Source organism: Tamandua tetradactyla, chromosome 4 (assembly GCF_023851605.1).
Source record: "Tamandua tetradactyla isolate mTamTet1 chromosome 4, mTamTet1.pri, whole genome shotgun sequence".
Classification (NCBI taxonomy): domain Eukaryota; kingdom Metazoa; phylum Chordata; class Mammalia; order Pilosa; family Myrmecophagidae; genus Tamandua; species Tamandua tetradactyla.
This window is the reverse complement of record NC_135330.1, coordinates 55,148,064-55,172,252: the sequence shown is the minus strand read 5'-3', so window position 1 is coordinate 55,172,252 and position 24,189 is coordinate 55,148,064. Positions and strand designations below refer to the sequence as shown.

The 24,189-nt window shown below is 36.7% G+C and overlaps 1 protein-coding gene across 9 annotated transcripts in view; it reads right to left on the bottom strand.

Moving 5' to 3' along the window:
- Positions 1 to 12,868: 12,868 nt before the first annotated feature.
- Positions 12,869 to 24,189, bottom strand: part of NEK7 (NIMA related kinase 7) — a 149,387-nt gene continuing 138,066 nt past the window's right edge. For all 9 annotated transcript variants that reach the window (XM_077157325.1, XM_077157329.1, XM_077157328.1 and 6 more), the window contains one exon: positions 12,869 to 15,831. In XM_077157325.1, the coding sequence (XP_077013440.1) occupies positions 15,721 to 15,831 (111 nt within the window). In that variant the 3' untranslated portion in view covers positions 12,869 to 15,720. The remainder of the gene's footprint in view (positions 15,832 to 24,189) is intronic.

Sequence of the window (24,189 nt, the reverse complement as noted above, 5' to 3'; positions counted from 1 at the left end):
ATGGAACCTTGGGGTATCTCATTCCACCATCTTGGTGACGTCACCCAAAACAATGGTTTTGAACAATGAATTGTGCTTGTATATTAAAAGAAATACTATTAAAGAGCTGTGGGCTTCTTTAAAAGTGGCATACCATATCCTGAACATGAAAAGTGTCAATTATATAAAATTTGGAACCAATTCAGTCTCTAAAAAGACATATCAGAAAGTCAATTTGCATAAGAAGCAGAGCTGACAGATTTCTATAGTTAAACTGTGCTATGCATGAAGAACACAAAGATGCAAAATTATTGACTTATTTGAGAAAATGATATATTTAGGAGAACGGATAAAGTATATAAGCCTAAGGAAAGCTGGCATAATACTATCTTTTTTTTTGTAGTACTATCATTTTCATACACATTTTGTCCTATATGGATTGCAATAAGATTACTGCTTCAACAAGCTAGACGTATTACTATTTCTGGGGTCTCACAGTTAGCATAATGTTGGGGGAAATTGCTTTTCTCTGATAGTAATTCAATAAAAATAAGAAATCAGCATCCTAGCCTGACGACTTAGCAGAGATAAAAAAAAGTTCTAAAAAAATCATCCTCCTTTATACATTGCCACCAAATATACAAAAAAGGGGAACACAATTCTGTAATGACGTGGATCAAATTTGTTTGCTCATTTCACATAGCAATCCTAGCTTTAGATGCACAATCCTAGCTTTCAGGGAATAATGATATCTTTAAAGAATACTAATCCTACTTCTAAAGAGTGAATACCTTTTGAATTCCTCATTTTTGTTACCAAGTGAATTCCTGTTGTTTAACCTATGGAAAGACTACATCTTGCAGTACAATGCACACACTCACTCACACACGTAGATATACATAAGCAGGCTACGTGTTCTTTTTGCTCTCAGGAGGCTGAAATTTGATATACTGAACTAGTAGACAGGTTGGCAATTGAAATCCAACTGCTCTCTGCTTCTCAAAACCCTAGGCATGAGGGTCGTTTCTTCTGATTGGTTATCCCTGGAGAGAAGTAAAGAGCAGAGGGAGAAAATATTGTGGGCAAATACCCCTGAGCTGGCTGCTGGATCAATGGTCAGTATCAGCGGGGCTCTATTTAATGAAGCTTATACCAGTGTCACTGCCTTGCTGACAACAGTGGGTAGCGCTGGTGCCAATGCAGAGGGAACGGAATCCACTGGACGACAAAATAATTGCTTCATTTTGTGGTACAAAGATATAAATCTGATTTTTGTGTACATAAGAGCAAGCTTTAAATCCTTAACTGGAAGAGAGCCTCACACAGAACAGAGAGTGAAAAACGTGATAGAAAGAGGTTGTGCAAGCCGGTCTTGTTCAGAGAACTCCAGGAGAATTGTTAAGAGGTCTTTATAGTTAAGGAACTCTCGGGCTCTGTGGGCAAACATTCTCCCAAAAGCATGCTGCCTCAGTTACAGAGAGAAAATAGCTGTTTTCATTTGTGCTTTTTTCCATGATAAAGTGTTTTGACAAATCAATAGAAGCAGGAAAAAAACCCCACTGATGTGATTTACACCTAATTTATCTCATTATTGCCTCATTATTGTGGGGGAGCCTCAGCAGGGCATCTTTACCAAAAGCTGTATCTGGTATACACTCGAGAGTTAAAAGGAAGATGGAAGTGACAATTCTAACTCAGAATTTCCATGTCATGTTTAAATTTCCTTGAATCTCCTGGTGCCTTTGAGCTGGCACAAAGTGAAATTATGAGGGCACTAAATTTCTTTGAAAGGGGGTACTAGTAATTGTTACCGAGTTTAGAATTAAGACACAATTTCTATGAATTATTTACACAAGGCAGCCTAAAATTAAGCAATTTATAAACTGTAGCATACACACATTTTCAGATTTTACATCATACTCTACCTTAATTCTGAATCAGCTAAAAATAGGCATTCTGCTTGTTTTTAAGCATTAGAATAAATAAATCCTTCACTAGACACTGGCAAATCACTAAAACAGACCTGACTACCTTAAAAACAGAACTGCTGTAATGGAGAAATGTCCTTGTCTTTATAATCTTAGCGGAATAGGATGTGAATTCAAATTATTGGTCGTCCAAATGGTAAATCATAACTTGAAGGTGCAGTCAACACATCAGAGCCATTTCCATTACTTTCCTTTTAATGAACCTTTTCTCTTCAATTTTTGTCAGTTCCCCTTCCAAAATCTCCTTCTTCTTGTCTTCCTAGCATTTTTTCATCTACTGCTTTTCCACATAAATATTACTTTTGATTATATAATGTACAGGAGATCATTTTCTCCCACTACTTCCAGGCTGCATGACATTGGGTAAATAAACATTTTAAGCTTCATTTGCCTAATCTCATAAAAATGGGGATAATAATACAACTACTCTATGAAGCAATTATGATGATTAAACTAATATAGGTGATGCATCTAAGCATCTGTTCTAGTTTGCTAGCTGCCGGAATGCAACACACCAGAGACGGATTGGCTTTTAATAAAGGGGATTTATTTTGTTGGTTCTTCAGAGGAAAGGCAGCTAACTTTCCACTGAGGTTCTTTCTTACGTGGAAGGCACAGGATGGTCTCTGCTGGTCTTCTCTCCAGGCCCCTGGGTTCCAACAACTTTCCCCGGGGTGATTTCTTTCTCCATCTCCAAGGGCCCAGGCTGAGCTGCAAGTGCTGAGATGAGGAATGCCAAGCTGCTAGACTGTGCTACATTGCGTTCTCTCATTTAAGCACAAGCCAATTAAGTTAAACGTCACTCATTGCAGCAGACACGCCTCCTAGCCGACTGCGGATGTAATTAGCAACAGATGAGATTCACCTACCATTGGCTCATGTCCACAGCAACAGAACTAGGTGCTTTCACCTGGCCAAGCTGACAACTGAATCTAACTACCACATGTCCACCCCTTGTCAACTTGGCAGCTACTCACATCACCTTAAACAGGTGCAAAATATTCTCTTCTGGCTGTGGACCTGTGAATCTCAAAATAAGTCCAGTGCCAATATGCAAAGGAGGATAGTCAAAGGATACAGATTTTCATTTCCATAGGGAGAAATTGGAAGGAAGATCTGCAGGCAAACACCATTGGATTTCCAAGTCTGAAAGTCATTTATCCTTCGGCTGTAGAAAGCGGCAGTCCCACCCCTTCCAAGGGCCTATGCAGTGGCCAGCCTCTTTCCAAATCAACCTCGGGGAACATCAAGGAGACCACCTCTGGGCTCCACTCTCTCCAGGCATCAGGGTCACCCCTGGGCTCTCTGCCATTTCTGGGGCGCACGCTCAACCCATCCACATGGTGGCAGCCAGGCTCTCCCAGTCCCCCAAGGAGCGTGCTACGCCTTTTCCAAGGCCCGAGGCTGCACAACTATTCCACTGCAATGAGAGGGGAGACTCATCCTCGCCCTTCAGGGTAAACGCACCCTCTCCACACATACAGGTGGGTCCACTCTCCTAGCCGAGGTTTCTTGGCTTCAGACCCAAACTTCCACGGTTCTCACTCTGCAAACTCCAATCTCTCCCTTTTGTGTCCTCCTTTGTCAAGATTGGCGGTGGTTCCATTTACACCAACAGTCTCTTCAAGCCCTCCAGGACTTCTCCATCAATCTCTTCACAGTTCCTCCAAAGTCTTCCCCTTAGCCATCCAAAACACAGTTCCAACAGATCTGGCATTTGCAAACTGCAGCAGCACCCCACTCTCCAGTACCAAATCTGTTCTAGTTTGCTAGCTGCTGGAATGCAACACACCAGAGACGGATTGGCTTTTAATAAAAGGGGATTTATTTTGTTGGTTCTTCAGAGGAAAGGCAGCTAACTTTCCACTGAGGTTCTTTCTTACGTGGAAGGCACAGGATGGTCTCTGCTGGTCTTCTCTCCAGGCCCCTGGGTTCCAACAACTTTCCCCGGGGTGATTTCTTTCTCCATCTCCAAGGGCCCGGGCTGAGCTGCAAGTGCTGAGATGAGGAATGCCAAGCTGCTAGACTGTGCTACATTGCGTTCTCTCATTTAAGCACAAGCCAATTAAGTCAAACGTCACTCATTGCAGCAGACACGCCTCCTAGCCGACTGCGGATGTAATTAGCAACAGATGAGATTCACCTACCATTGGCTCATGTCCACAGCAACAGAACTAGGTGCTTTCACCTGGCCAAGTTGACAACTGAATCTAACTACCACAGCATCCATGCCTGTTACTTAGAATGCCTTCAATGAATTATGAGTTAAATGTAAATACAGTTATTCTCGTAGCTCTGATCACCATTAACAGAGGTCTTCCCACAATGCTATAAGATGTCCCTTTGCTACCAAGCATACCTATTGGGTTTTCTTCTTAATCCTCTATACTACTGGCTTAGTGTTAAAGCCACTACTTTCCCATCTCAGATCCATTCATTAATCAACTTCTGCATCCACCATACTTGCTGAGCAAGCTTTCCTCATTTTTTTCCTGGTCTTTTCTTTTTATTTTTAAAAATATTTTTATTGACAAATCTTCACACACAGTCCATACATGGTGTACAATCAACGGCTCACAGTATCATCACATAGTTGTGTATTCATCACCATGATCATTTTTAGAACATTTGCATCACTCCAAAAAAAGAAATAAAAAGAAAAAACTCATACATCTCATACCCCTAACTTCTCCCTCTCATTGGTCACTAGTATTTCAATCTACCCAATTTATTTTACCCTTTATCTCTCCTATTATTTATTTATTTTATCTGTATATATATATATATTTTTTTTTTTTACTCATCTATCCATTCCCTGGGTAAAAGGAGCATCAGAAACAAAGTTTTCACAATCACACAGTCACCTTGTAAAAGCTCTACAGTTATACAATTAAGAATCAAGACTATCGGAATGTAGTTTAACAGTTTCAGGTAATTCCCTCGGCCATTCCAATACACTATAACCTAAAAAGGGATATCTCTATAATGTATAAGAATAACCTCCAGGATAACCTCCCCACTCTGTTTGAAATCTCTCAGCCACTGGAAGTTTATTTTGACTTATTTCCTTCTTCCTCCTTTTGGTCAAGAAGACTTTCTCAATCCCATCATGCTGGGTCCCAGCTCATCCTGGGAGTTCTGTCCCATGTTGCCAGAGAGATTTACACGGTTGGGAGTCATATCCCACATAGTGGGGAGGGTAGTGAGCTCGCCTGCTGAGTTGCTTAAAGAGAGGGAGGCCACATCTGAGCAGTCCTCTGGGGGTGACTCTTAGGCATAGTTATAAGTAGGCTTAGCTCATCCTTTGCAAGAATAGGTTTCATAGGGATGAAACTCAAGATCAAGGGCCCAGCCTACTGATTTGGATGTCCTATTGATTTGCGAGAAAATCAGGCATTCTGCAAATAGGGAAGTAGAATATTTTCTCCTTTCTCCCCAGTCCTCCAAGGGGACTTTGCAAATACTTTTTTATTACTGCCCAAGTTGCTGTAGGATATATCGAGGCATGACACTAACCTGGACAAACCACTAAGATCTCACACCCTGTTCAAGATTCTGTTACTTATGGTATTCACCTAAAACTGACCATACAAGTTAAACTACATAATGCACTACCCAAAATATAAATTTTCCACCAAATAAACATCTCTTCCTTTGGTCTCACACAGAAGTTGAAGTTTTAAAATACTCACATTTGTTTTTGCTGAGTGTCCCTAGCAACACACCACAAGTGAGAGGACAATAAAGAATAAAGCAAGTATCTTAACTCATCTATATTTAGCTCATTAATACAATTCTTGGAATTTTTTCTTGGACAACTTCTTCTACCTACAGAGGACAGAGTGTGAGACAGAGCAGAAGAACCAGAATAAACCTGGATTTAAAAAAAAAATTTTTTTTTTTGGTGACTTTGAGACACTCTCTTATCCTGCCAGGGCCTCAGTTTCTTTAACGGCTAAAGGGGGTTGGAGGTGGTGATGCCACTATGCTCATAGGAATATTGAGAAAAACACTAATGTAGCTAAACAGTCATTGAAGTATGTATCAGGTGCTTGCTATCTTCACTAAGCACTAAGAAAATAGCAATAATGAAAATGGACTTTGTCTCTGCTATTAGGGAGTATATTACCTAAATAGTAACAGAATTTTTAAATACAAGAGTGATGCATTTTATACTCTGTTCTATAACTAATCGTTGTGGTGTGCTTTGAAATTTATTGCTTTTTTGCGCATATGTTATTTTTCACAATAAAAAGAAGTGATGCATTTTAAAAAGGAAATGAAGTGTATTGAGTCTATTCCAGTGGTTAAAGATGTCAGGAAAGGTTGAGTAAATGCAAGTTAAATGATCATGAATTTTATTGACCTGGCTCTAAGTCTTAGACAACCATTGAAAGGAGAAATGTTTCCTTATTACTCAATTCACTCCATTTTCATTCAAAAGGCATGGTGAAAATAGCCCATGGCTTCACTGGTGTTACAGGATATTTAAGCAAAGATTGTATTTCTTTCTGATGTTTGAGGTACTCAAACATAAATTTCAGGCTGTAGAGGATATATAAGTAAATGTTAAAGAAAAATATAAATATTAACCAACGATAAATATATTCTTTAGATCTTGTCAGTCAGGCAGAGCTGATTGTTAGAAGCTTTCAACAGTTCATTCATTCATTCATTTATCAAAAATGTATTTATTAAGTGCCTCTATATCTCAGATACTTAGGTTATCTCCAACCCAGCTTTAAGCAAAACAGCAGAGATATTTATTCCAGGTTTATTTTGTAACTCTTTCCTTCATCCTCTCATTCATGTGTCCTTTGAACAGGTCACAATCCTTCTTGAACCCTCTTACACTGCAATCTTTTTTATTTTTTATTTATTTATTTTTTTACATGGGCAGGCACCGGGAATCGAACCCGGGTCCTCTGGCATGGCAGGCAAGTGTTCTTGCCACTGAGCCACTGTGACCCGCCCGACACTGCAATCTTTCAATAAAGAATTCTGATACGGATTGAATTACGTATCTCAGTTTGGACCTGTTCTTGGTCTGCATTCTGATGGATGTGGACCCACCATAAATAAGATCTTTTCAAGATGTCACTTCAATTAAGGTGTAGCCCAGCTGAGTCGGGTTGGATTTTAATCTGGATCACTGGAGTCCTTTATAAGCAGAATGAAAGTCAGATGGCTAGAGAAGCCATGGGGAGCACCACAAGCTGGAAGTCAATGGAACCTGAAAGGGAAGGAGAAGACCCTGACATTGCATTGTCAAGGACCAAGAATTGCCACCAGCCAGATCCCGAATGCCACAGTCTTTTGGGAGAAAGCTTAACCTTGCTGTATGCCTTGATTTTGGACTTCTCCCAGCCACAAATCTGTAAGCCAAGCAAGCAATCCCTGTTGCTTAATGATATTTGGTTTAGCAGCCAGGAAACTAAAACAAATTGCATTTAGCCAGATTCCTTTGTAAATCAAAAGCAACCCAACCTTTAGTAACCAACTCTTGTTTCTCTTGGGATAGTAGAGTATAGCTAGGAAATAAGTACTCTGATTATCCTTGTATTTAGGGCATCTCTTGTGCCCTGGGTCACATCCTCTTGGAATATCTTTTACTCCAGCTATTGCTGAGCCAGCTTCTCAGGTGAAAGTTACAACACCTGACAGGTGAAATCTACAACACCTGGCCTCAGTTGCCGCACCTGTTTCTCACTGTGTGTGGAGAGCTTCTGTGAGACTTTAGGAACATGCTTGGTACTTACGTATGCCTGACCATTAAGCAATGGATTTGACATCCCCATACTTGAACAATGCAGGACAGGAGACAGTATACAAATGCTTCCCTCTTCCATCCAATTCTGAGGCACAGTCTCTGGCCTACAAAGTCTATGTGCTAATGAACTCCAGATTCCCTCAGTAGTGATAAATCACTAAACACACTTGGATTACCTTTACTTCCTTCCCTGTTGCACTTTCCCCTATCTACTACTCTTATTCCATGTGAGCACTTTCCAAAATAAATTTCCCGCAGGCAACTCCTTGTCTCAAGCTTCTTTGGACCTAGGGTTGGGGTACACGCTGATGCCATTCATGTATTTGCTTGATTAACAATGAGAAACACAGGCCATGAGATAATTTCAGAGTATAATATGTGCTTTGAAGAATTCAAGCAGGAAAATATGACAGAGTGACTAAGTTGATGAAAGCCATCATGCAAGTGAGAGGTTGTTGTGATGACTTAATGTTAGATAGAATATAGCAAGGCCTCTTGGAGAGGTCATATTAGAATTGAAACCTCAATGATAAGAAAAAACTGGCTATGGGAAAGTCTGGGCAAAGCAGGTTACCCGAAAACAAAACAGAATGTGCCAGGTTTCTGAGGTAGCTTAGGTAGATACATCCTGGAAATAGAACAAATGCCAGTGCAGCTGGAACACAGAGAACGGGAGACGCAGCCAGAGGCCAGATTTTTCAAGCCATTATAATGGGTTTGGATTTTATCCTGAGTGCAGTACAAAGACATTGAAGTGTCTTCTTTTATGGGTATTTCACTCTGACTGTTGCATGGAAAACCGTAGAAAGGTAAGAGTGGAGGTGGGGAGAGCAGATGGAAGATTCAGGTGATAGATGATGATGGTTTAGACTTGGATAGTGGCAGAGGGGAGAGAGAAAACCTAGTCAAGGGACTTACAGGCTTTACCTTCCAGGTAGTGTTTGGATTCTAAAAAACAAATATAATTTGATACCCTGGATGGATGTGGTAGTCTATATATTCGAGGTTGGGAGAATACCTAATGTCCTTGACCTATTCAGGGAATGCCAGCTCTACATAAAATAAGACAATAATTTGGCATCCCACTTTTAAAAGATTGGGTTCTCTTACTTCAGGAGATATTGCTTATGAAATCTTCTGATCTTACTAAGCTTTCTGTTCTTTTGAATCAAAATAATCTCAGTGTCACGGTCAGGTTCATGTGTCAACTTGGCCAGTGGTGGTACCTGTTTGGTTGGGCAAGTGCTGGCCTGCCTTTTGCTATGAGGACATTTCATAAAATGAAATCATGAGCACGTACTGTACGTTCACAGCTGATTTCATTTGTTATCAGCCAAGGGAGTGTCTTCTTTAATGAGTGATGCTTAATCTAATCACTGGAAGCCTTTTAAGGATTCAGAAGAGACAGGCTCTCTCTTCCTGCTTCCACCAGCTAGCTTCTCCTATAAAGTTCGTCCAGATCCTCCACTGGAATCGTCAGCTTCACAGCCTGCTCAACAGATTGTGGACTCTACGTTCCCTCAGTTACGTGAGACACTTTTATAAATTTTATATTTATGAATATTTCCTGCTGATTCTGTTTCTCTAGAGAACCCTAACTAATACACTCAGAAGTGATTCATTTGAGCTTAACTTGTTATAGTGCTGATGCAAAACAAGTTTGCTTGAAGCTATTCTGCATGGAGTAGCAAAATAAAGATCCATACCCAGATCTATAGGAAAAGGGAAGATTTTTAATTTTAGAAATCAGCCACAGGAGCTTCATGATCTAGCTAATATGCAATATTAGATTTATAAATATTAGTAGAGAGGGGAAATTTTAACTTTCCAGAAACAATAGAAGGCCAAAAAATCAAGAATAACCAACACAACAGTATAAGACAGCAAATACTATAATATACTTGGAATATTTATTACATATTAACACATTGTTGGATGAAAGGAAACTTAGAAATTAAGAGGAAATATTTGATGGTGGCAATACCTAGCTACATATTTTTAAAAATTCTGAAAGAGAAACCATTTGTTGAATCTATTCTGGGAATTTTACCAATTTAAAGAATATCTGTGCTTGCCTGATTTCAGCCTGAATTATGTGCATATATCTGGATGATTGCTTAATAATTTTAGCCTTGTTATATTTGACAATTTGAATCTTCATTAAAAAATGTCTTCCCTTTTTTCCTTTCCCTTTCATAACATTATTTATTGCTGTATTTCCCTTCCTTTCGGACAGGTGGGGCAGAGGTTGGGAAGAAGGAGGGAGACAAAGCTAGAGTTTCCTACACAGCTGGGGCCTGGGAGGCACTCAAGGCTGAGAAAGCAGCAGGGGCCTCCTAGGCTGAGACAGAGGAGATAGTCCAGGCTGGCAATGCTGAAACTGAGAAGGCAGAGTGAGCCAAGGCAGTGGTTGGTAGAGTCAGAAGATTGGTTACATATATTCGGAATGAGCAAATATTCAAAGTAGTGAGAGCCAGGTATCTCCCTGACAAGGAAGAGTTAAAATTTACAAAAATGACCAAAAAACCTGTGTTGTTGGATTAGAACTAGAAGCATTGGCATAAACACATTATGTTTAAATATATTCAGATATATATATATATACATGTATATACATTTGTGTATAGGTGTATATACATGTACGTTTGTGTATTTACAAACACATAAAGCTACTTCCTAGCTCTGTGTACTAAAAAGACCAAGAAGCAATGCCATCCCAGTAGAAACGAGCACCAGCTACTTCCACTTCAAGACCTTTGCAGGCATTCTTTGCAGGCATTCTTCCCTTGCCTGGTGCACTCTTCTCCGTACTTGTCCTCTGCTGACACTTTTTCATTCTTCGGGTCCTAGCTTAGGTGCCACTTCCCTTTCTCTTCCTCCATAGCACTCATCACAATTTGCATTTATATTTTTGTAAGATGTGTTTCTTCCTAACTTGATTCTCTGAGTCCAAGGAAACAGAGACATTTGTTTAATACTATACATACAGGGCCTTATGCAGGGAGTTACCCAATCAACATTGGTGGAATCAGTGGATAACACCTTTAGGTGGATCTCATCCCTTCTCCACTTCCTAATTCCCATAACTACAAGGTTCACTTTATCTTAAAAAATCTAGTCACTATATTGCTGGTTACCATCTAATTTTTCTCCATATGCCATCATCTTATTTTCACTCCAAATTGTTGTATTCTCACTCATCTATTGAAGTGATTCCTTAGAACATTACTACGACTTCTTCAGGGGCCTAATCTCAGTCCTTATCTTCAGTTTCTTTGGAATCCATGTTAATTACTTCAAATCTTTCTTCTGATTTGTTTCTGAACTTAGAGGTTTTGGGTTTACCTACCTCCTTATTTGTCCTCACCTCTCCTGATTTCCACTGTTTTCACATCTATGCACAACTCAGCTACACGTAGAGCATGATAATGCTCATTGAGTTCAATAAAAATAAACTGAGTGGCTACCATGATGGAAGGATTGTGAAAAGGGTTGAACACTACAGTGAACAACCGAGGAAGCACCTGTCCTCCTGGAGCTTAGGGTCTGTCAGGGAGATTGAAAGTAAAGAGTTGCAGAAGTAATGGCTATAATTGGGGTAGCACTACAAGAAAATTAAAAGGAGTGGGTGGCTCCTGCAAAAGTGCATATTGAAAGCCAGGCCTGAAAGGTGAAGATTTTTTTCTAACAAAAGGGAGCAGTCATTTAAGCTGTACTGGCCCTAGAGTAACTAAGAGCTTGGTGCCTTTGAGAACCGAGTCCAGGGGGACTGGAGTGGAAAGGCAAAAGTGCGTTGAGGTGTATATGTATTCTCATCTATACTCCTGTAATAGCAAGGTTTGTCCAGCACTCATTTGATACCACACATCACACAGTGCATTACAAAATGAATTGTAATTTAATTCATGTAGAGTTAGGAATGTCTATCCTTATTTTACACATGAGAAAAAGTGAGGATTAGAAAAATAATGTAGATACATGACTTCTAAAAAGGATTTTTTTAAAACACTATTTTCTATGCATTATAACTAGCAAAAATATTTTACTCAAAAACCAGTGGCTATGAATCCTAACTTTAAAGTATGCATTTACCTTGTTTTTATCTTCTAAGGTTTAAAATTAGATTTACGGATGCAAGCAAACAACGAAATGGGTTTGTAAGACCAGACAGAAAACTTCCTGAAATAAACCTCTTGATTAAAAACAAAATAAACTGTAAATTTCCACATCTTTTTGAGAGGCAAATTTCAGTTCATCATTAAATTGTACTAGAAATCCACATATAATTGAAAATAGTATAACGACTTCATGGATGTCTTTTGATAACTTAAGGATTTCATTGCAGTCATCTTTGCCAATAATGTCATCATTTTGATTTTAAAAAGTAATTGTACCAATTCGGTGGTAACAATAGCTGCAACAATTAATATATTTAAGCAGAATATGCCTGGTACTGACTTTTCTAGGCAACAAAAACTGTTTTGAAATAAAATGTATAATTAGTCCCAATTATTTTCTTGTGGCTAAAATTTACCAATACTACACAAACACACACAGTCACTCAACCCAATGGTTCTTTCATACAAGGTATGGGTTATAAAACCAGCCGTTCTTAGCAGCTGTCTGTGTGGAACACAAACCCGATGTGTAAGGAACACCCACTCACTCTACTGTCGGCCAGCCAGGGGTCACCTCACTAAGATCTTTCACCTTCAATGTTCCCAGGCATGGTAGTGATCTTCATTTATTATTTGGGAAATATGTTTAAGATATAAACTGTCTGTAACATAGTTCCACAGCACATCACTGTGGCAGATAAGAATGGAATCCATTGCCTAAATTTTAGGTTCTAAAGGCTGAAAGTAGGAATATGAATCTTACTTTCTTTTGTTTGTTTTAGAAAACTTTTCCTATTCAAGACTGAAAAGAACAGGAATATGTGAAGATGTGCCTTAGTTTCATGTATATATTTTTAAAACTACCCTTTCTTAGGGACTATAAGAGTTCTGTTATCACCGTTGATTATCTATTTTATTTTTTAGGCACTCCAAAATGGAAAACTTATGGAAATGTTTCCATAGAACCGTTTCTATAGGTTAAATGTTAAGTTAAACAAAGACAGATATTAGGATAAAGTTCCAGATATGCATAAATCTTATTGTATTCGTTTTTATTTTTTATATTTTATTTATATTAGAATATTGTACACTTTTCAAGGCTAATAAGAGAATCTTTTTAGTATGTGTACTTAAAGCATAACAAAATAAAAGTATTTCACAAAAGAATTCATATTACAGTACTATTGAAATATGAGGCATAGGATAATTATGCATCTGTAGGTTATAAACATAATACATTCATTTTAAAGAATAAACGTTTAATGTGAATAACATTTTGGCTAAAATAAATATCATGGTAAATGTTAACAGCAACACCTGAAGTATATGGACACAAGAAAGGTGTTTTGTAATAGATACTATGAAGAATGGTAAAGCATTCATGAAATGCTGTAATAGTTTACTAAATTTACAATCATTGCACTTGTTGAGCACTTTATTTATAGAGAGATATTCTTCAGCATATGAAACAAAGTTACCTCACATTTTTCTCCCGGTAACTGGTACTAATGTCTAAGTAAGATTCAGAATCAGATGTACCTTTCATTTTATACTCTTTCTAAAATCAATCCAAATATTTAACTTAACGCAAAGTTTACTTATAAACAGAAATATAAGGAAAACATTTTATAGGTGATTATAAAAATCAGAACTTACAATCATTTTCATAATTCTCTGAAATGATCCCATTCAAAATTAAAATTTGTTTTTTACATAGTGGTTTCTTCATAAAAAACATGAACACTTAGGCTACAAAAATGATATACTATCCAAAAAAAAAAAAATTTCTACACATAGAAAATGATCAGGAATTTCCCTGATCATCAAATTCTTCCCAGCTATTTCTTTCTAGCAGATAGATTCATAAAGAAGAAAAGCTTAAATCTTTGCTTAAAAGTCACTGTGAGGATTAAGCTAATGAATTTTAGATCTATGTATTTTTAAAGATTGCAAGAAAAAGGAGAGTATCTGTCCCATACACACACTTCATCAATCTTATTACATTTAAATGACCATGACATTAATAGTTAAGAAAAAAATTTCATTCATACTTCTGGAGATAAATCTATGGAAACCCATGGGAAAAACAATGCATTCAGTCATCATATAAAGGGCCAATCAGGTTTCCTTTGCCTATTCCAAGATAAAATTACCCTTCAGAAACCATACCTAACTGATTAAATTCTGGAAAATAAAAAGATAAGTTGACACTGCTTGCTCTTTATACATTTTTAAAGTTTACATTCAAAAGTATTCAAATGATTGCAAGAAATACATACATACATATGAAAAATCAAATCCAGTAGTTATATCAGCTAAGGGTAGGTGTTCTCTGAACAAGAAGTTCTCACGTTGGCAGGATAATGGATCCCAATGTATTATGGTGGCATGGTGTCCTTTTAACAATGACTGCTTCACAATTCTGTGAGGGACTGATCATCACAAACATGAAGGCATTCAGGGAAAACACATCCCAACAGCCGCATTAACTAAACTCAGTCAATTTCCTTAAACTAAATGAAGCATTACCATCTCTGTCATCTTCATACATGAATACAGTACTTCACTTAAAAGCTTCTCAATAAAAAAATGTGTTACTCTCATAAAACTTCTGGATCTAGGTAACAGCCAGTTTTCATTTCTTTAAACATAGTCTAACTCAGCAAATGAATTGAAACTGATCAACATTCACAGGTACAGTACAACATACATCCTTTCTTCCTTTCTAGTAAGACAAAATGCAAACATACAGGGTGGCCCAAATTAAAAAAAATTTTTTTAAAGTTTTTCAATTCAGGGAAAGTATTGGTATTCCAAGTATATTTTAAAAGGGTATTATGTTTTCAGAAAATCTGCAACATTAATGGATAAATGCACACACAATATAAATAAGAAAGTAACTTAAGAAAATAAAAAAAATTCTAAAAGGGAACAACCAGTACTTCAAAAAAACCTATGAATAAAAACATATGCTTACACTACAGTGGACAATTATGAGTAAGAATGCATTTAGATTTATAAAGAAATCAAAATATAGTACTGCAAAATTATTCAAAGAATATTTTTTCAAATGTACAAACAATAATAAAAACACACACAAAACTTGGGCAATGTGCAAGTTTAAAAATTACTATCACACCAGTCAAACAAATCCTTAACCACTTTTTAAATGGATTCATTTATACCATTTTAATGCAAAGAGAATACTACAGGTATTAAAACAAAAGAAAATAAAAACTCTTCAGTGTCTGACTTATATTTTGCCCCCAAACCTTTTCACATTTAACAGTTGCTTTTTGAAGGTGTAAGCTAAGGATTTTAAATGTTTCTCAAATAGTTTATATCTACATTTCTCTAAAGAATTATATTTGAAAACTACAATGCTAAGAATTAAAACATATTTCAAACATTTTAAAATAAAATCACAGAAGTTCACAATTGTGTTCATCGCAAACGTCCATAAATGACAAAAAAAGCAAATAAGCCACATGTTCAGATACTCTTCTTCAGGCTGCAAGACTATGCTGATGCATACCAAGCCACACGTTCGATATTTGGCACTGAGAGCTTATCTGAACGCAATTTTTTCCAAAAGTCTAAATAATCACAAAACCTTTAGTCATTAAAAACCATCATATTTCATTTACTCTCCTAACATGCAATGTGATTCTTCCAAAATTATTTTGAGTTAGCAAGAAGGTGACTTTAATTGGTACAAAATGAAGCTTATATGAAAACTGGTTAAGGATTCAAAGCACATTAGCTCTGAAATATTAATCTTAACACCCAGACAAAAAAAGGGAGGTATGATTTGCACAAAAATACTTTAAATTATTTTGGTTATGTTCTTCATGATCTGCCCTGTTTAGCTGCTTGCAGTGCATGCGTGCATCCTCTTTGCTACGTCATAAACATAGGTGATGTCTGGTCGCTTCTCGGGATCGGGGTTGATGCACATGTTAACTAACTGTCGTAGCTGAAAGAAAGAAAAACACAATATGCTGAAGAAAACCATTTCATTTAGTTATTCAAAAAGAAGAAATTCTGAATAACTATGCAGTTAGTAGGAATGTATATTTTCTGCCTCAGTATTCATTTGACAAGAAATATATAAGACCACTGTCAATGATTTTTCAATTAGTTAAAAGGTTTAAGATGTCTATGCACTGGAAAGTATAAATGTCAAGGATCAAGTATTTTCCACAAGCAAAGGCTTTAAATTGGACCCCCATATTTTTCAGAGACCCCGATATTTTTTCAGAGTTTTATCAAGAGCTTTTTAACCTATTATAAGGCTCCATGGTGACAGTAGAGATAAACACATTTGTTTGATCCGAAACTTAACTACACTAGCTTTGATTGTATGTTTATCTTTATTTTATCATCTATTTAAATTTATATAGGGCCATTAGGGTTGACAGCTTCCATATACATTTATCGTGAACCATTTCATATAAATATACATGAAAAGTTTTTATATTAGAGCAAAAGTGTTCGTCTCTAAACTAAGAATAATTAAGTTACAAGATAGGTGAGTTAAAAATAGTATTCTAATCCTCAATTGTGTGAAGCAGTATTAATTCCTCACTCATAGATGAGAGAGCTGAGGTTTACTTTTATCACAGAAGAAAAAGCAGATTTCAAGAAAGTTTTAAAACCCTTCTATCTGGTTCTGGAACCCCTGGGTGGAATGATACAGGATTTCATTCTCGATTCTAACTGCCATCAGTTTATGAAACTATGTTTCTTCATAGTATTGTATATCATCTTTCTTAGACCATAATCCAAACCAGGAGGATGAGCTGGATTCTTTTGCCAAGTCTGTCATCAGGAATCATTTAACACATTTCGAACACTTGCATTAACTCTTTCTGGCCAGTATGGTAGCTTTTAGCAAATTATCAGGTCGCCAAGAAAACAGTTTTCAACTGGAGTAAATAGAAGTGGTGATAAAATCTGTGGGCTGAATCTGGTAACAGTGCTGTGGGGAAGGCTTATGCCAGTGAGAAATGTCATTCTGAAGGAAGACGTGTGTAAAGGAGGCTTGCCAGATGAGGGCCCAGGGTTGGGTGAAGATGCAGTACAATGCAGTGCAAATCAGTCTTAATAAGGCCCTTTGCAGTCCTGTGCCCTTAGGTAAGTCACTCTCTCTGGAGCTTTATTTCTTTTCTTTATCTATTAATTAAGTAGGTGACCTTTAAATTATCTGATTCTAGCAAAATGAAGTTTAATCACTCAATTTCCCCACATTTGGAAACAATAATATTAGATGACAATACTACATGCACTGAGAGGGTCTGAAGATTTTAATTCATATTCCTTGCAAAAGAGTAGAAAATAGGATTAAAAATCCTTAAGGAATATAGCGATACACAAGACGTTTTTTCATAGTGACTAAGAGAAGTTTAAATCAGAAAGGGGTTGGTATTTTGCCAATTAAAATGAAAACAAATACATGCAATTATACACAATAGAGAAAACAGGAGGAAAAGCATGTAGTGGTGATGTTTTAAAAGATAAAATGCTCTATCAGGTCACCTAGCTGTCACATATTTTGTTTAGAGACAGAAATGATAAAGGAAGCAGAAAGAATGAAAATTAAAAAAAAAAAGTGGCACAAAATTTCAGTCTATTTTCACCAAAATACAGGTAGATGCAATAGCAGTTTTTTGGCTGAGTAAAACTGTCATTTCCTTCGATCTGGTCTAGAAATCTTAATTTTCCTGCCTAATATCTCAGAATAGTGTGAAATTTCTGACCTACTGATAGCAAATGGCCCTGAAGGTCTCCTGGAATGAGGAGAAATGCTCAAGATCAGAGAAAGAATGATGCACATTTAACAAGAAGACAGTGATTCTCTAGCTCTCCAAGGTAAAAGATGAGACCTGGGAATAACAAAAAAGAGAGGAAAATAAAGAATCACGTAAATGGAGTTCGTGGGAGCAGCAGAGAGCAGTTGCTTCTTAGGTACTCCTTAAAGATGGCCTTTATAATGGATGCAGGTGAATTAGAAACCAACAGTGGACAGAGACAGAGCAATGCATTGTCTCCTTCTACCTTCCCATTTATGAGGTTTACTGTCCACCAAATATGAAATTTACTTTGCATAAAGAATTTTCCTTTCCAGAGGGATTATTAACAGAAATATCACAGCTCAAAATTAGATGTGTGATATACAGGATTTATACACCTCACTAAATTTATGAATTAAATAATCTGTTGATATATTTTTTTCCTTAACTATTTCTTATATAATAAGCAAATTAGTAAAATACAGCAAGGAAGAAAACCCATGAAATTAAAATGTGCTTTGGTAGCAATCCACACTCATTGCACCAATATTTCTGAAGGATCTATTTTACAAGAGATACTAGGCTGGTGACATAAACCCAATAGTATAGATGCAAAGCTTCTTGATGTCTTGACCTTAATCTTCACCCTCATTCTTTAGTCTCTGTCTCCCAAGTGCAGAGCCCATTCCTTGTCATGCCCTGTGTCACACGGGAAATGTAAGTAGATTTCTCACCCTTTCTTCCAGTATGGCTGTTCTTTGATTTTACAGAGATCAATTCAAATTCCTTTTTTCATAGTCAATCATTGGATTTTTTGGGTTTAAGTCATTCATTTCCAACCTAGACCTAACAAGATAATACTTTAACCTCTTATTTGCCAGCACCACTAATAAACAATTCTTTTTACTATATTTGCCCTCAAAACTTTTTTTCTTTTCTCCCATCCTAGGATGTTAAGGACAGCTGGAGAAAACCTCAGATATATCATCTGATGTGACCAGATTCACTGGCAACCTTCACTACTCTCCCAGCTCTGTCCTCTCCAATTCCCCTTCAGCCATGATCTGGCCTCCTACTTTAAAAACTATTAGGCTTAACCTTCCTCAAGATCCTGCCCCAACAGTTTCAAACTTGTCAAGATTTGAGCTGTTTCATCTCTGTTCTTCTAACATCAGCATACTTCCTCTTCTACTCTTAATTTCATCACTGAGAATCTCTTCCAGAATCTGAAACTTTTATACGTTAGTATATGGACCATAGTTGCTTCTCCATGAATATTTAATGAGTGAATGATGAGTCTTATTCTTCTTCTGTGTTTTCAATCTCTCCCTCATTTGCTAATTCCTTTACTATATCTGTTAATACAGCTAAGTCTTGCCCATATTAAAAAAAAAAATGCATGGAACCTCCCCTTAACTTCTGCCCTTGCCTAATTCATTAGGGGTAAAAAAGCAACACCTACTGTATCAAGTCCCTCAATATAATATCTATATCTACAACAATTATTTTGTCATCAGCCCACCTCCTCCCCCATAGCCCTTAACCAAAACTGCCTTAGCAAAGGTAAGTAGTACATCCTACTTGCTAAATACAATTTTCTGTTCACTAGTGCTAGTACCCTTCTTGGAAGTCTCTCCTCCTTAGCTTCCATGACATCATTCCCTTCTGGTTCTCCAACATCTCTAAACTTACCTTCTCAGTTTCCTCTGTAGGTTTATCTTCCTCTGACAACCCCTCAAATGTTAGTGTGCCTAAAGTTCTTTCCTTTCTTTAGTTCTATCCCTTTATTACTCTGCATTCTTATTCTATACAGCATCGTACACTCCTATGATTTCAACAGCTGCCAACTTGCTAAAGGATACAAACATGTATCTTTGGCTCTGACCTCTCTGCAGGTTCCATCTACATATCTCTAAATGTCTCTTGAGCATTATCTATCTGGAATTTGCATAAATACATCAGATTAAACATCTTCACAACTAAGACTTTATTCTCCCTAAACCAGTTTTTCCTATCTTGGACAGTGCTTCCAATCTCTTAAACCAGAAATCTGAGATCCAGTCCCCATCCCCCATACACACCTATGCTATCACCCTTCCTCTCCACTTGCTTAACAATGGTCAACCAACTCCTGTTGTCTCCAGACTAATAGGTCTTATGTTTGTTCTTGCCACACAGTCTCCACTGCTATATTCCTAGTCTTCTAGCTGTTCACTTTGCCGTTAGTTTTCTTCCAGCTTCCATTGTACTGCCTAAATATCCAGTTTATTATACTGTGACTTAAGGCATTTCAGTGCTCCCCATCATTAATATTAAGACCTTAGCATGGTATATTATGGGCCTCTAAAATCTGGTTCCTGCTTACCTTTCTAGCCTTATATTTAGCCCAACCTTACCCTATACTCTAACCATAATGAGTTACTTTCAGTTTTGTGCTCACCAAGCTGTTCTATGCTCCTACATCTTGTGCTGTTCCTGTTTATAATATCTCCTTCCACCTCTTATTCTCTTGCTTATCTGACTGTTATCATCTTGCTGAGCATCTCTTCTCTAAATCCTTTCCTAAATACCCTATTGCCCTATAAAACTTGTTAATTTTCTACCTACCCTCCATATACTTTTATTAAAGTCCTTATAATACTTTATTGCACTTCATTTAATGTCTGCATTCACTTATTAAACTAATAAAGTATAAGATCTGGTGGGTGGATAGTGAGTGGACAGTAAGTGCTCACTGGGTTGTTCTACCTTTGGTAGAAGGGTAAAAGGGATGGTTGTGTGGAGGTGGCATTTGAACTGAGGTCCGAAGCATGAACAAAATTTTAATATTTAAAAGGGGTGAAGGGTATGCTAAGCAGGGGAAACAGAATAAACAAAGTGTTGAGCCAAAAAGTATATGAAGTGTGTGAAGCAATGACAAGTACTTCTGAATGACTGGGGAGTAACAGGGTTGAAATGATAAACTGAAGCCAAATAAAAGACTTAGGAAGTGTAGAATCTATTAGTGTAGGCAACAGGAAATCATATATAAGCAGGGAGGAAGAGAGCACTAGAGCTGTGCTTCAGAACATATTTCCTTGGTATAGTTTAAGATGCAGTGAAAGAAGACTGTTCAATTAAGTTCCTGTAAGATTTCAACAAGAAACATTGTTCATGAGAAATTTTCACCTTGGTATCAAAAAGGAGAGTGTTACATTAACACAAATGGGTAATGCAGATGGTGGAGTAGTCCTGAGAGGGCAAGAGGAATACTTTGAGTTTTGATATCACTTTTAAGATATTAACATACTGGTATTCAGGCAGAAATATGAGTTCATTCTGGTTTTAATTTTGGATCTATACCAAAATTAACTGAGTTGTATATGCTCAATAATTTTTGTGATTGTACCCATTTTAGGTTATGAAGATAAAGGAGATGGCTCAAGTGAAAAGTTGTTAACATATACTTAACATAATTTTGAATTGTATGGGTCTCTTAAATACTCATATGTTAATTTGGTCTTGCTTAAGGGCAGATATCCTGGATTATTAAAATAGTCTAGATGTACATAGCATTTAATATTTTACAAAATTTTCCATATCGTCTTATTTTTCATATTTATTTCAAAGGCAATGTAATCCCCTACACAATATCTCATTCTGTAGATAAAGAATTTAAGAACCAATAAAAAAATTGATGGCAGAGCTAGAACTGGAACCCAAGTCATCTGATTTCCACTGTAGGACTTTTTCCACTGTGCCATTATTGAGCACTTACTTACTTTTATCTACTTTTTTGTTGTTGTTGTTTGAATTCATTGTAATGTCTAATACAACTTCATATGATAATTATTCAGTAGCACTAAATGGTTGAATTTTAAATGATTACCACTATTATAGCATGTCACTTAGTTTAAGTTTGACATGCTATAATAGTATCAATCAGGAGATATCCATTTCTAGATATTAACAGGAAATAGCTATACAATGCTCATAATAGAGTGGAGAAAAAAATATCTCAGGTACCCTATTCCACTCTGAAGTTCAGCTGATTTCCATATTGGGAACACAGCGGTGAAATGCCTCATCTTTTATTAAGGGTGTTAACTTGATCTGCTATTTGTTTTCCTTCTTATGTAAATCAGCAGAATAGAATTCTATCACTCCAAGCCACTGAAAAACAGTATATATCTTGAACTATGCACAACATGGCTCCTATCAAACTCTTGCTAAGATAATTAAAGTTTAGGAAAGAATCTATAAGGGATATAATTCACCTTTATGCCTTTGGATAATCTAAATTCTAACCTTTAATCAAATTAGATCACTAGAAAGCTTCATCCTTGGAGCACATTAGTTTATCCCACGACCAAATCAGTTTTCCACGATTGTGCTTTAATGTTTGCATTTGGCGTGTACCAGATATCACCTAGGTATTTGCTGTAAAACTGGTGTTGAAGATAGCCTGTTACATTATTCACAGATCCTTACATGAGCTATTTCTTTCAGAACTTAGTAGAAGGAAGAACTTTGTCACCCTCAAAGAACTGCTTTGTTTCCTCCTTAAAAACAGAAACAATTAGCATGCTATGCTTCCCTCTGTGTCATGATAGAAAGGGAGCAAGAACCAGATGAGAAACTCAACCACAGCCAATTCTGTTGGCCATTATATTCTCTTCTCTCCTTGGTTCTCAATTTCTACTTTCATTTCTATTTTGAGAACCTGTAAGTCTTGTCTTTTGTTATAAGTCATTTCAAATGTTATTTGAAAAAAAGGTGGATTATAAATTACATGAAGGGAGATTTATATCAGCCTTTGTATTTTTGCTTGACATATATGAAATAACTATTTGTTGTTCTAAAGGTACATCTAAATAGGTCTTTCTGGTGGGAAAAAAAATCAAAAGTCTTAGGCAAAAGAAGGAAAAAATCAAACAAATAATTGACTTTTATGTTAGGATAAGTTGTGGACTAAGTACTAGGTCTTTAACTTTAATAATCTGGTTTAAAAACACAAAATTGTTTGTATCCATGAGGATAGGAAGGAAAAGCCTCTTGTCATACCACATGAAAATTTAAGGTACATAAACAAGGTCACATATATTTCATCCCTTCTTCTAAAATGCATAACAAAAGTAGATCACTTTGAGATGGTATAGTTATTTGCATCCCTGCTATAATGAATAGGAGAATATAATAGTCACCTACATATTATAAATCAGGAATAGCACTAAGAGACAGTGGAAAGGGATTCAAAGTCATTAAATAAAGAGAAAAACTTGCCTTTGTCAGATAATCTCCAACTTTTAACTTTTTAAGGTATTAAATAGTTAAACATATAATGGGTTGATTCACTTGTTACCTGGGGAGCATTTTCTGCAGCTGGAGGACATATTTAAAGGCCATGTTACCTAAACTTGGATGTTCTATGTAAGCACATATAAGTTTTTCTAGAATTCTGATGGACAACTGGAAATATAGTCCTCTGAATGTTTTCTGGTGGCAAGACATCTCTTCATGTTCTATGAGATAACTCTGGGGCTTCAAGTAGACACTAGTTCCAATGCCAGGACAGAAAATTATTTCCTAGATGCTAATATTTATTGAATACTTACTATGAATCAGGCACCATTCTATGCATCTTTGCATGATTTAATTTATTCAGTCTTCCCAACAACTCTATGGGGTGGGGTCTATTATTACCTATATTTTATAGAGGAGTAACTTACTCAAGGTCACAAAACAGTAAGGGGCTGAGCCTAGATGTGAACTGAAGCAGTCTAGCTCCAGTTGCTAGAGTCCAAGCATCTAACTACCATGACATATGGCCCAAGGTATCCTAAAATGGCTTGCAGGTCACCCATGGCTACCTCTGGATTTAGGTGAAGTGACCTTCCAGATAGGCTATGATAGTTGTTAGGCTATTTGATTCTCAAAAGAATGTTATCTCTAACACTGGTTCTTCTGATTTCTAGAATTAATTGATCTGTCCTCACATTCCATGGGCCAACTCTGATCAAGAAAGAAACCAGAAACTTTTCTCTAGGGCTCTGCAAAACTTAAGACGAAATATAGACCATCGTTTTCCATAGAAATACATCCCTACTTGAGCGATGACACACAAATCTTCAGATTAGTATTATGACTACAGCGTCAATTTTGATGTTATCTCTAACCTGTCTACTTCATTCAAGTGACAGTAACTCCCTCTAAACAAATAAAATTTATTTGGATTTTAACAGAGAACAATTTCTTTACACTAGATTATAAACTTATACAGTGACTTGACAAATCACAGGTGCAAAAATGTCTCAAGTTTTTTCTCAGAAGAACAGACATTAAATAATCAAAATGAGATAATTATCTTAGACATCTTCCTCAATGGTAGTCTTATATTTAAAAAAAAAATTCCCTAGGCCTCTGGAAAAGAGTAAATTCCTTTAAAAATCTTGAATATGCAGTCACGATTTTGTGATGACTAAGTGTTATGCTCAAGGAAAATATAAGTTCATATAATAATGTTAAGAATTTCATATCGTTTCATGTGACAATACACAGGCGTG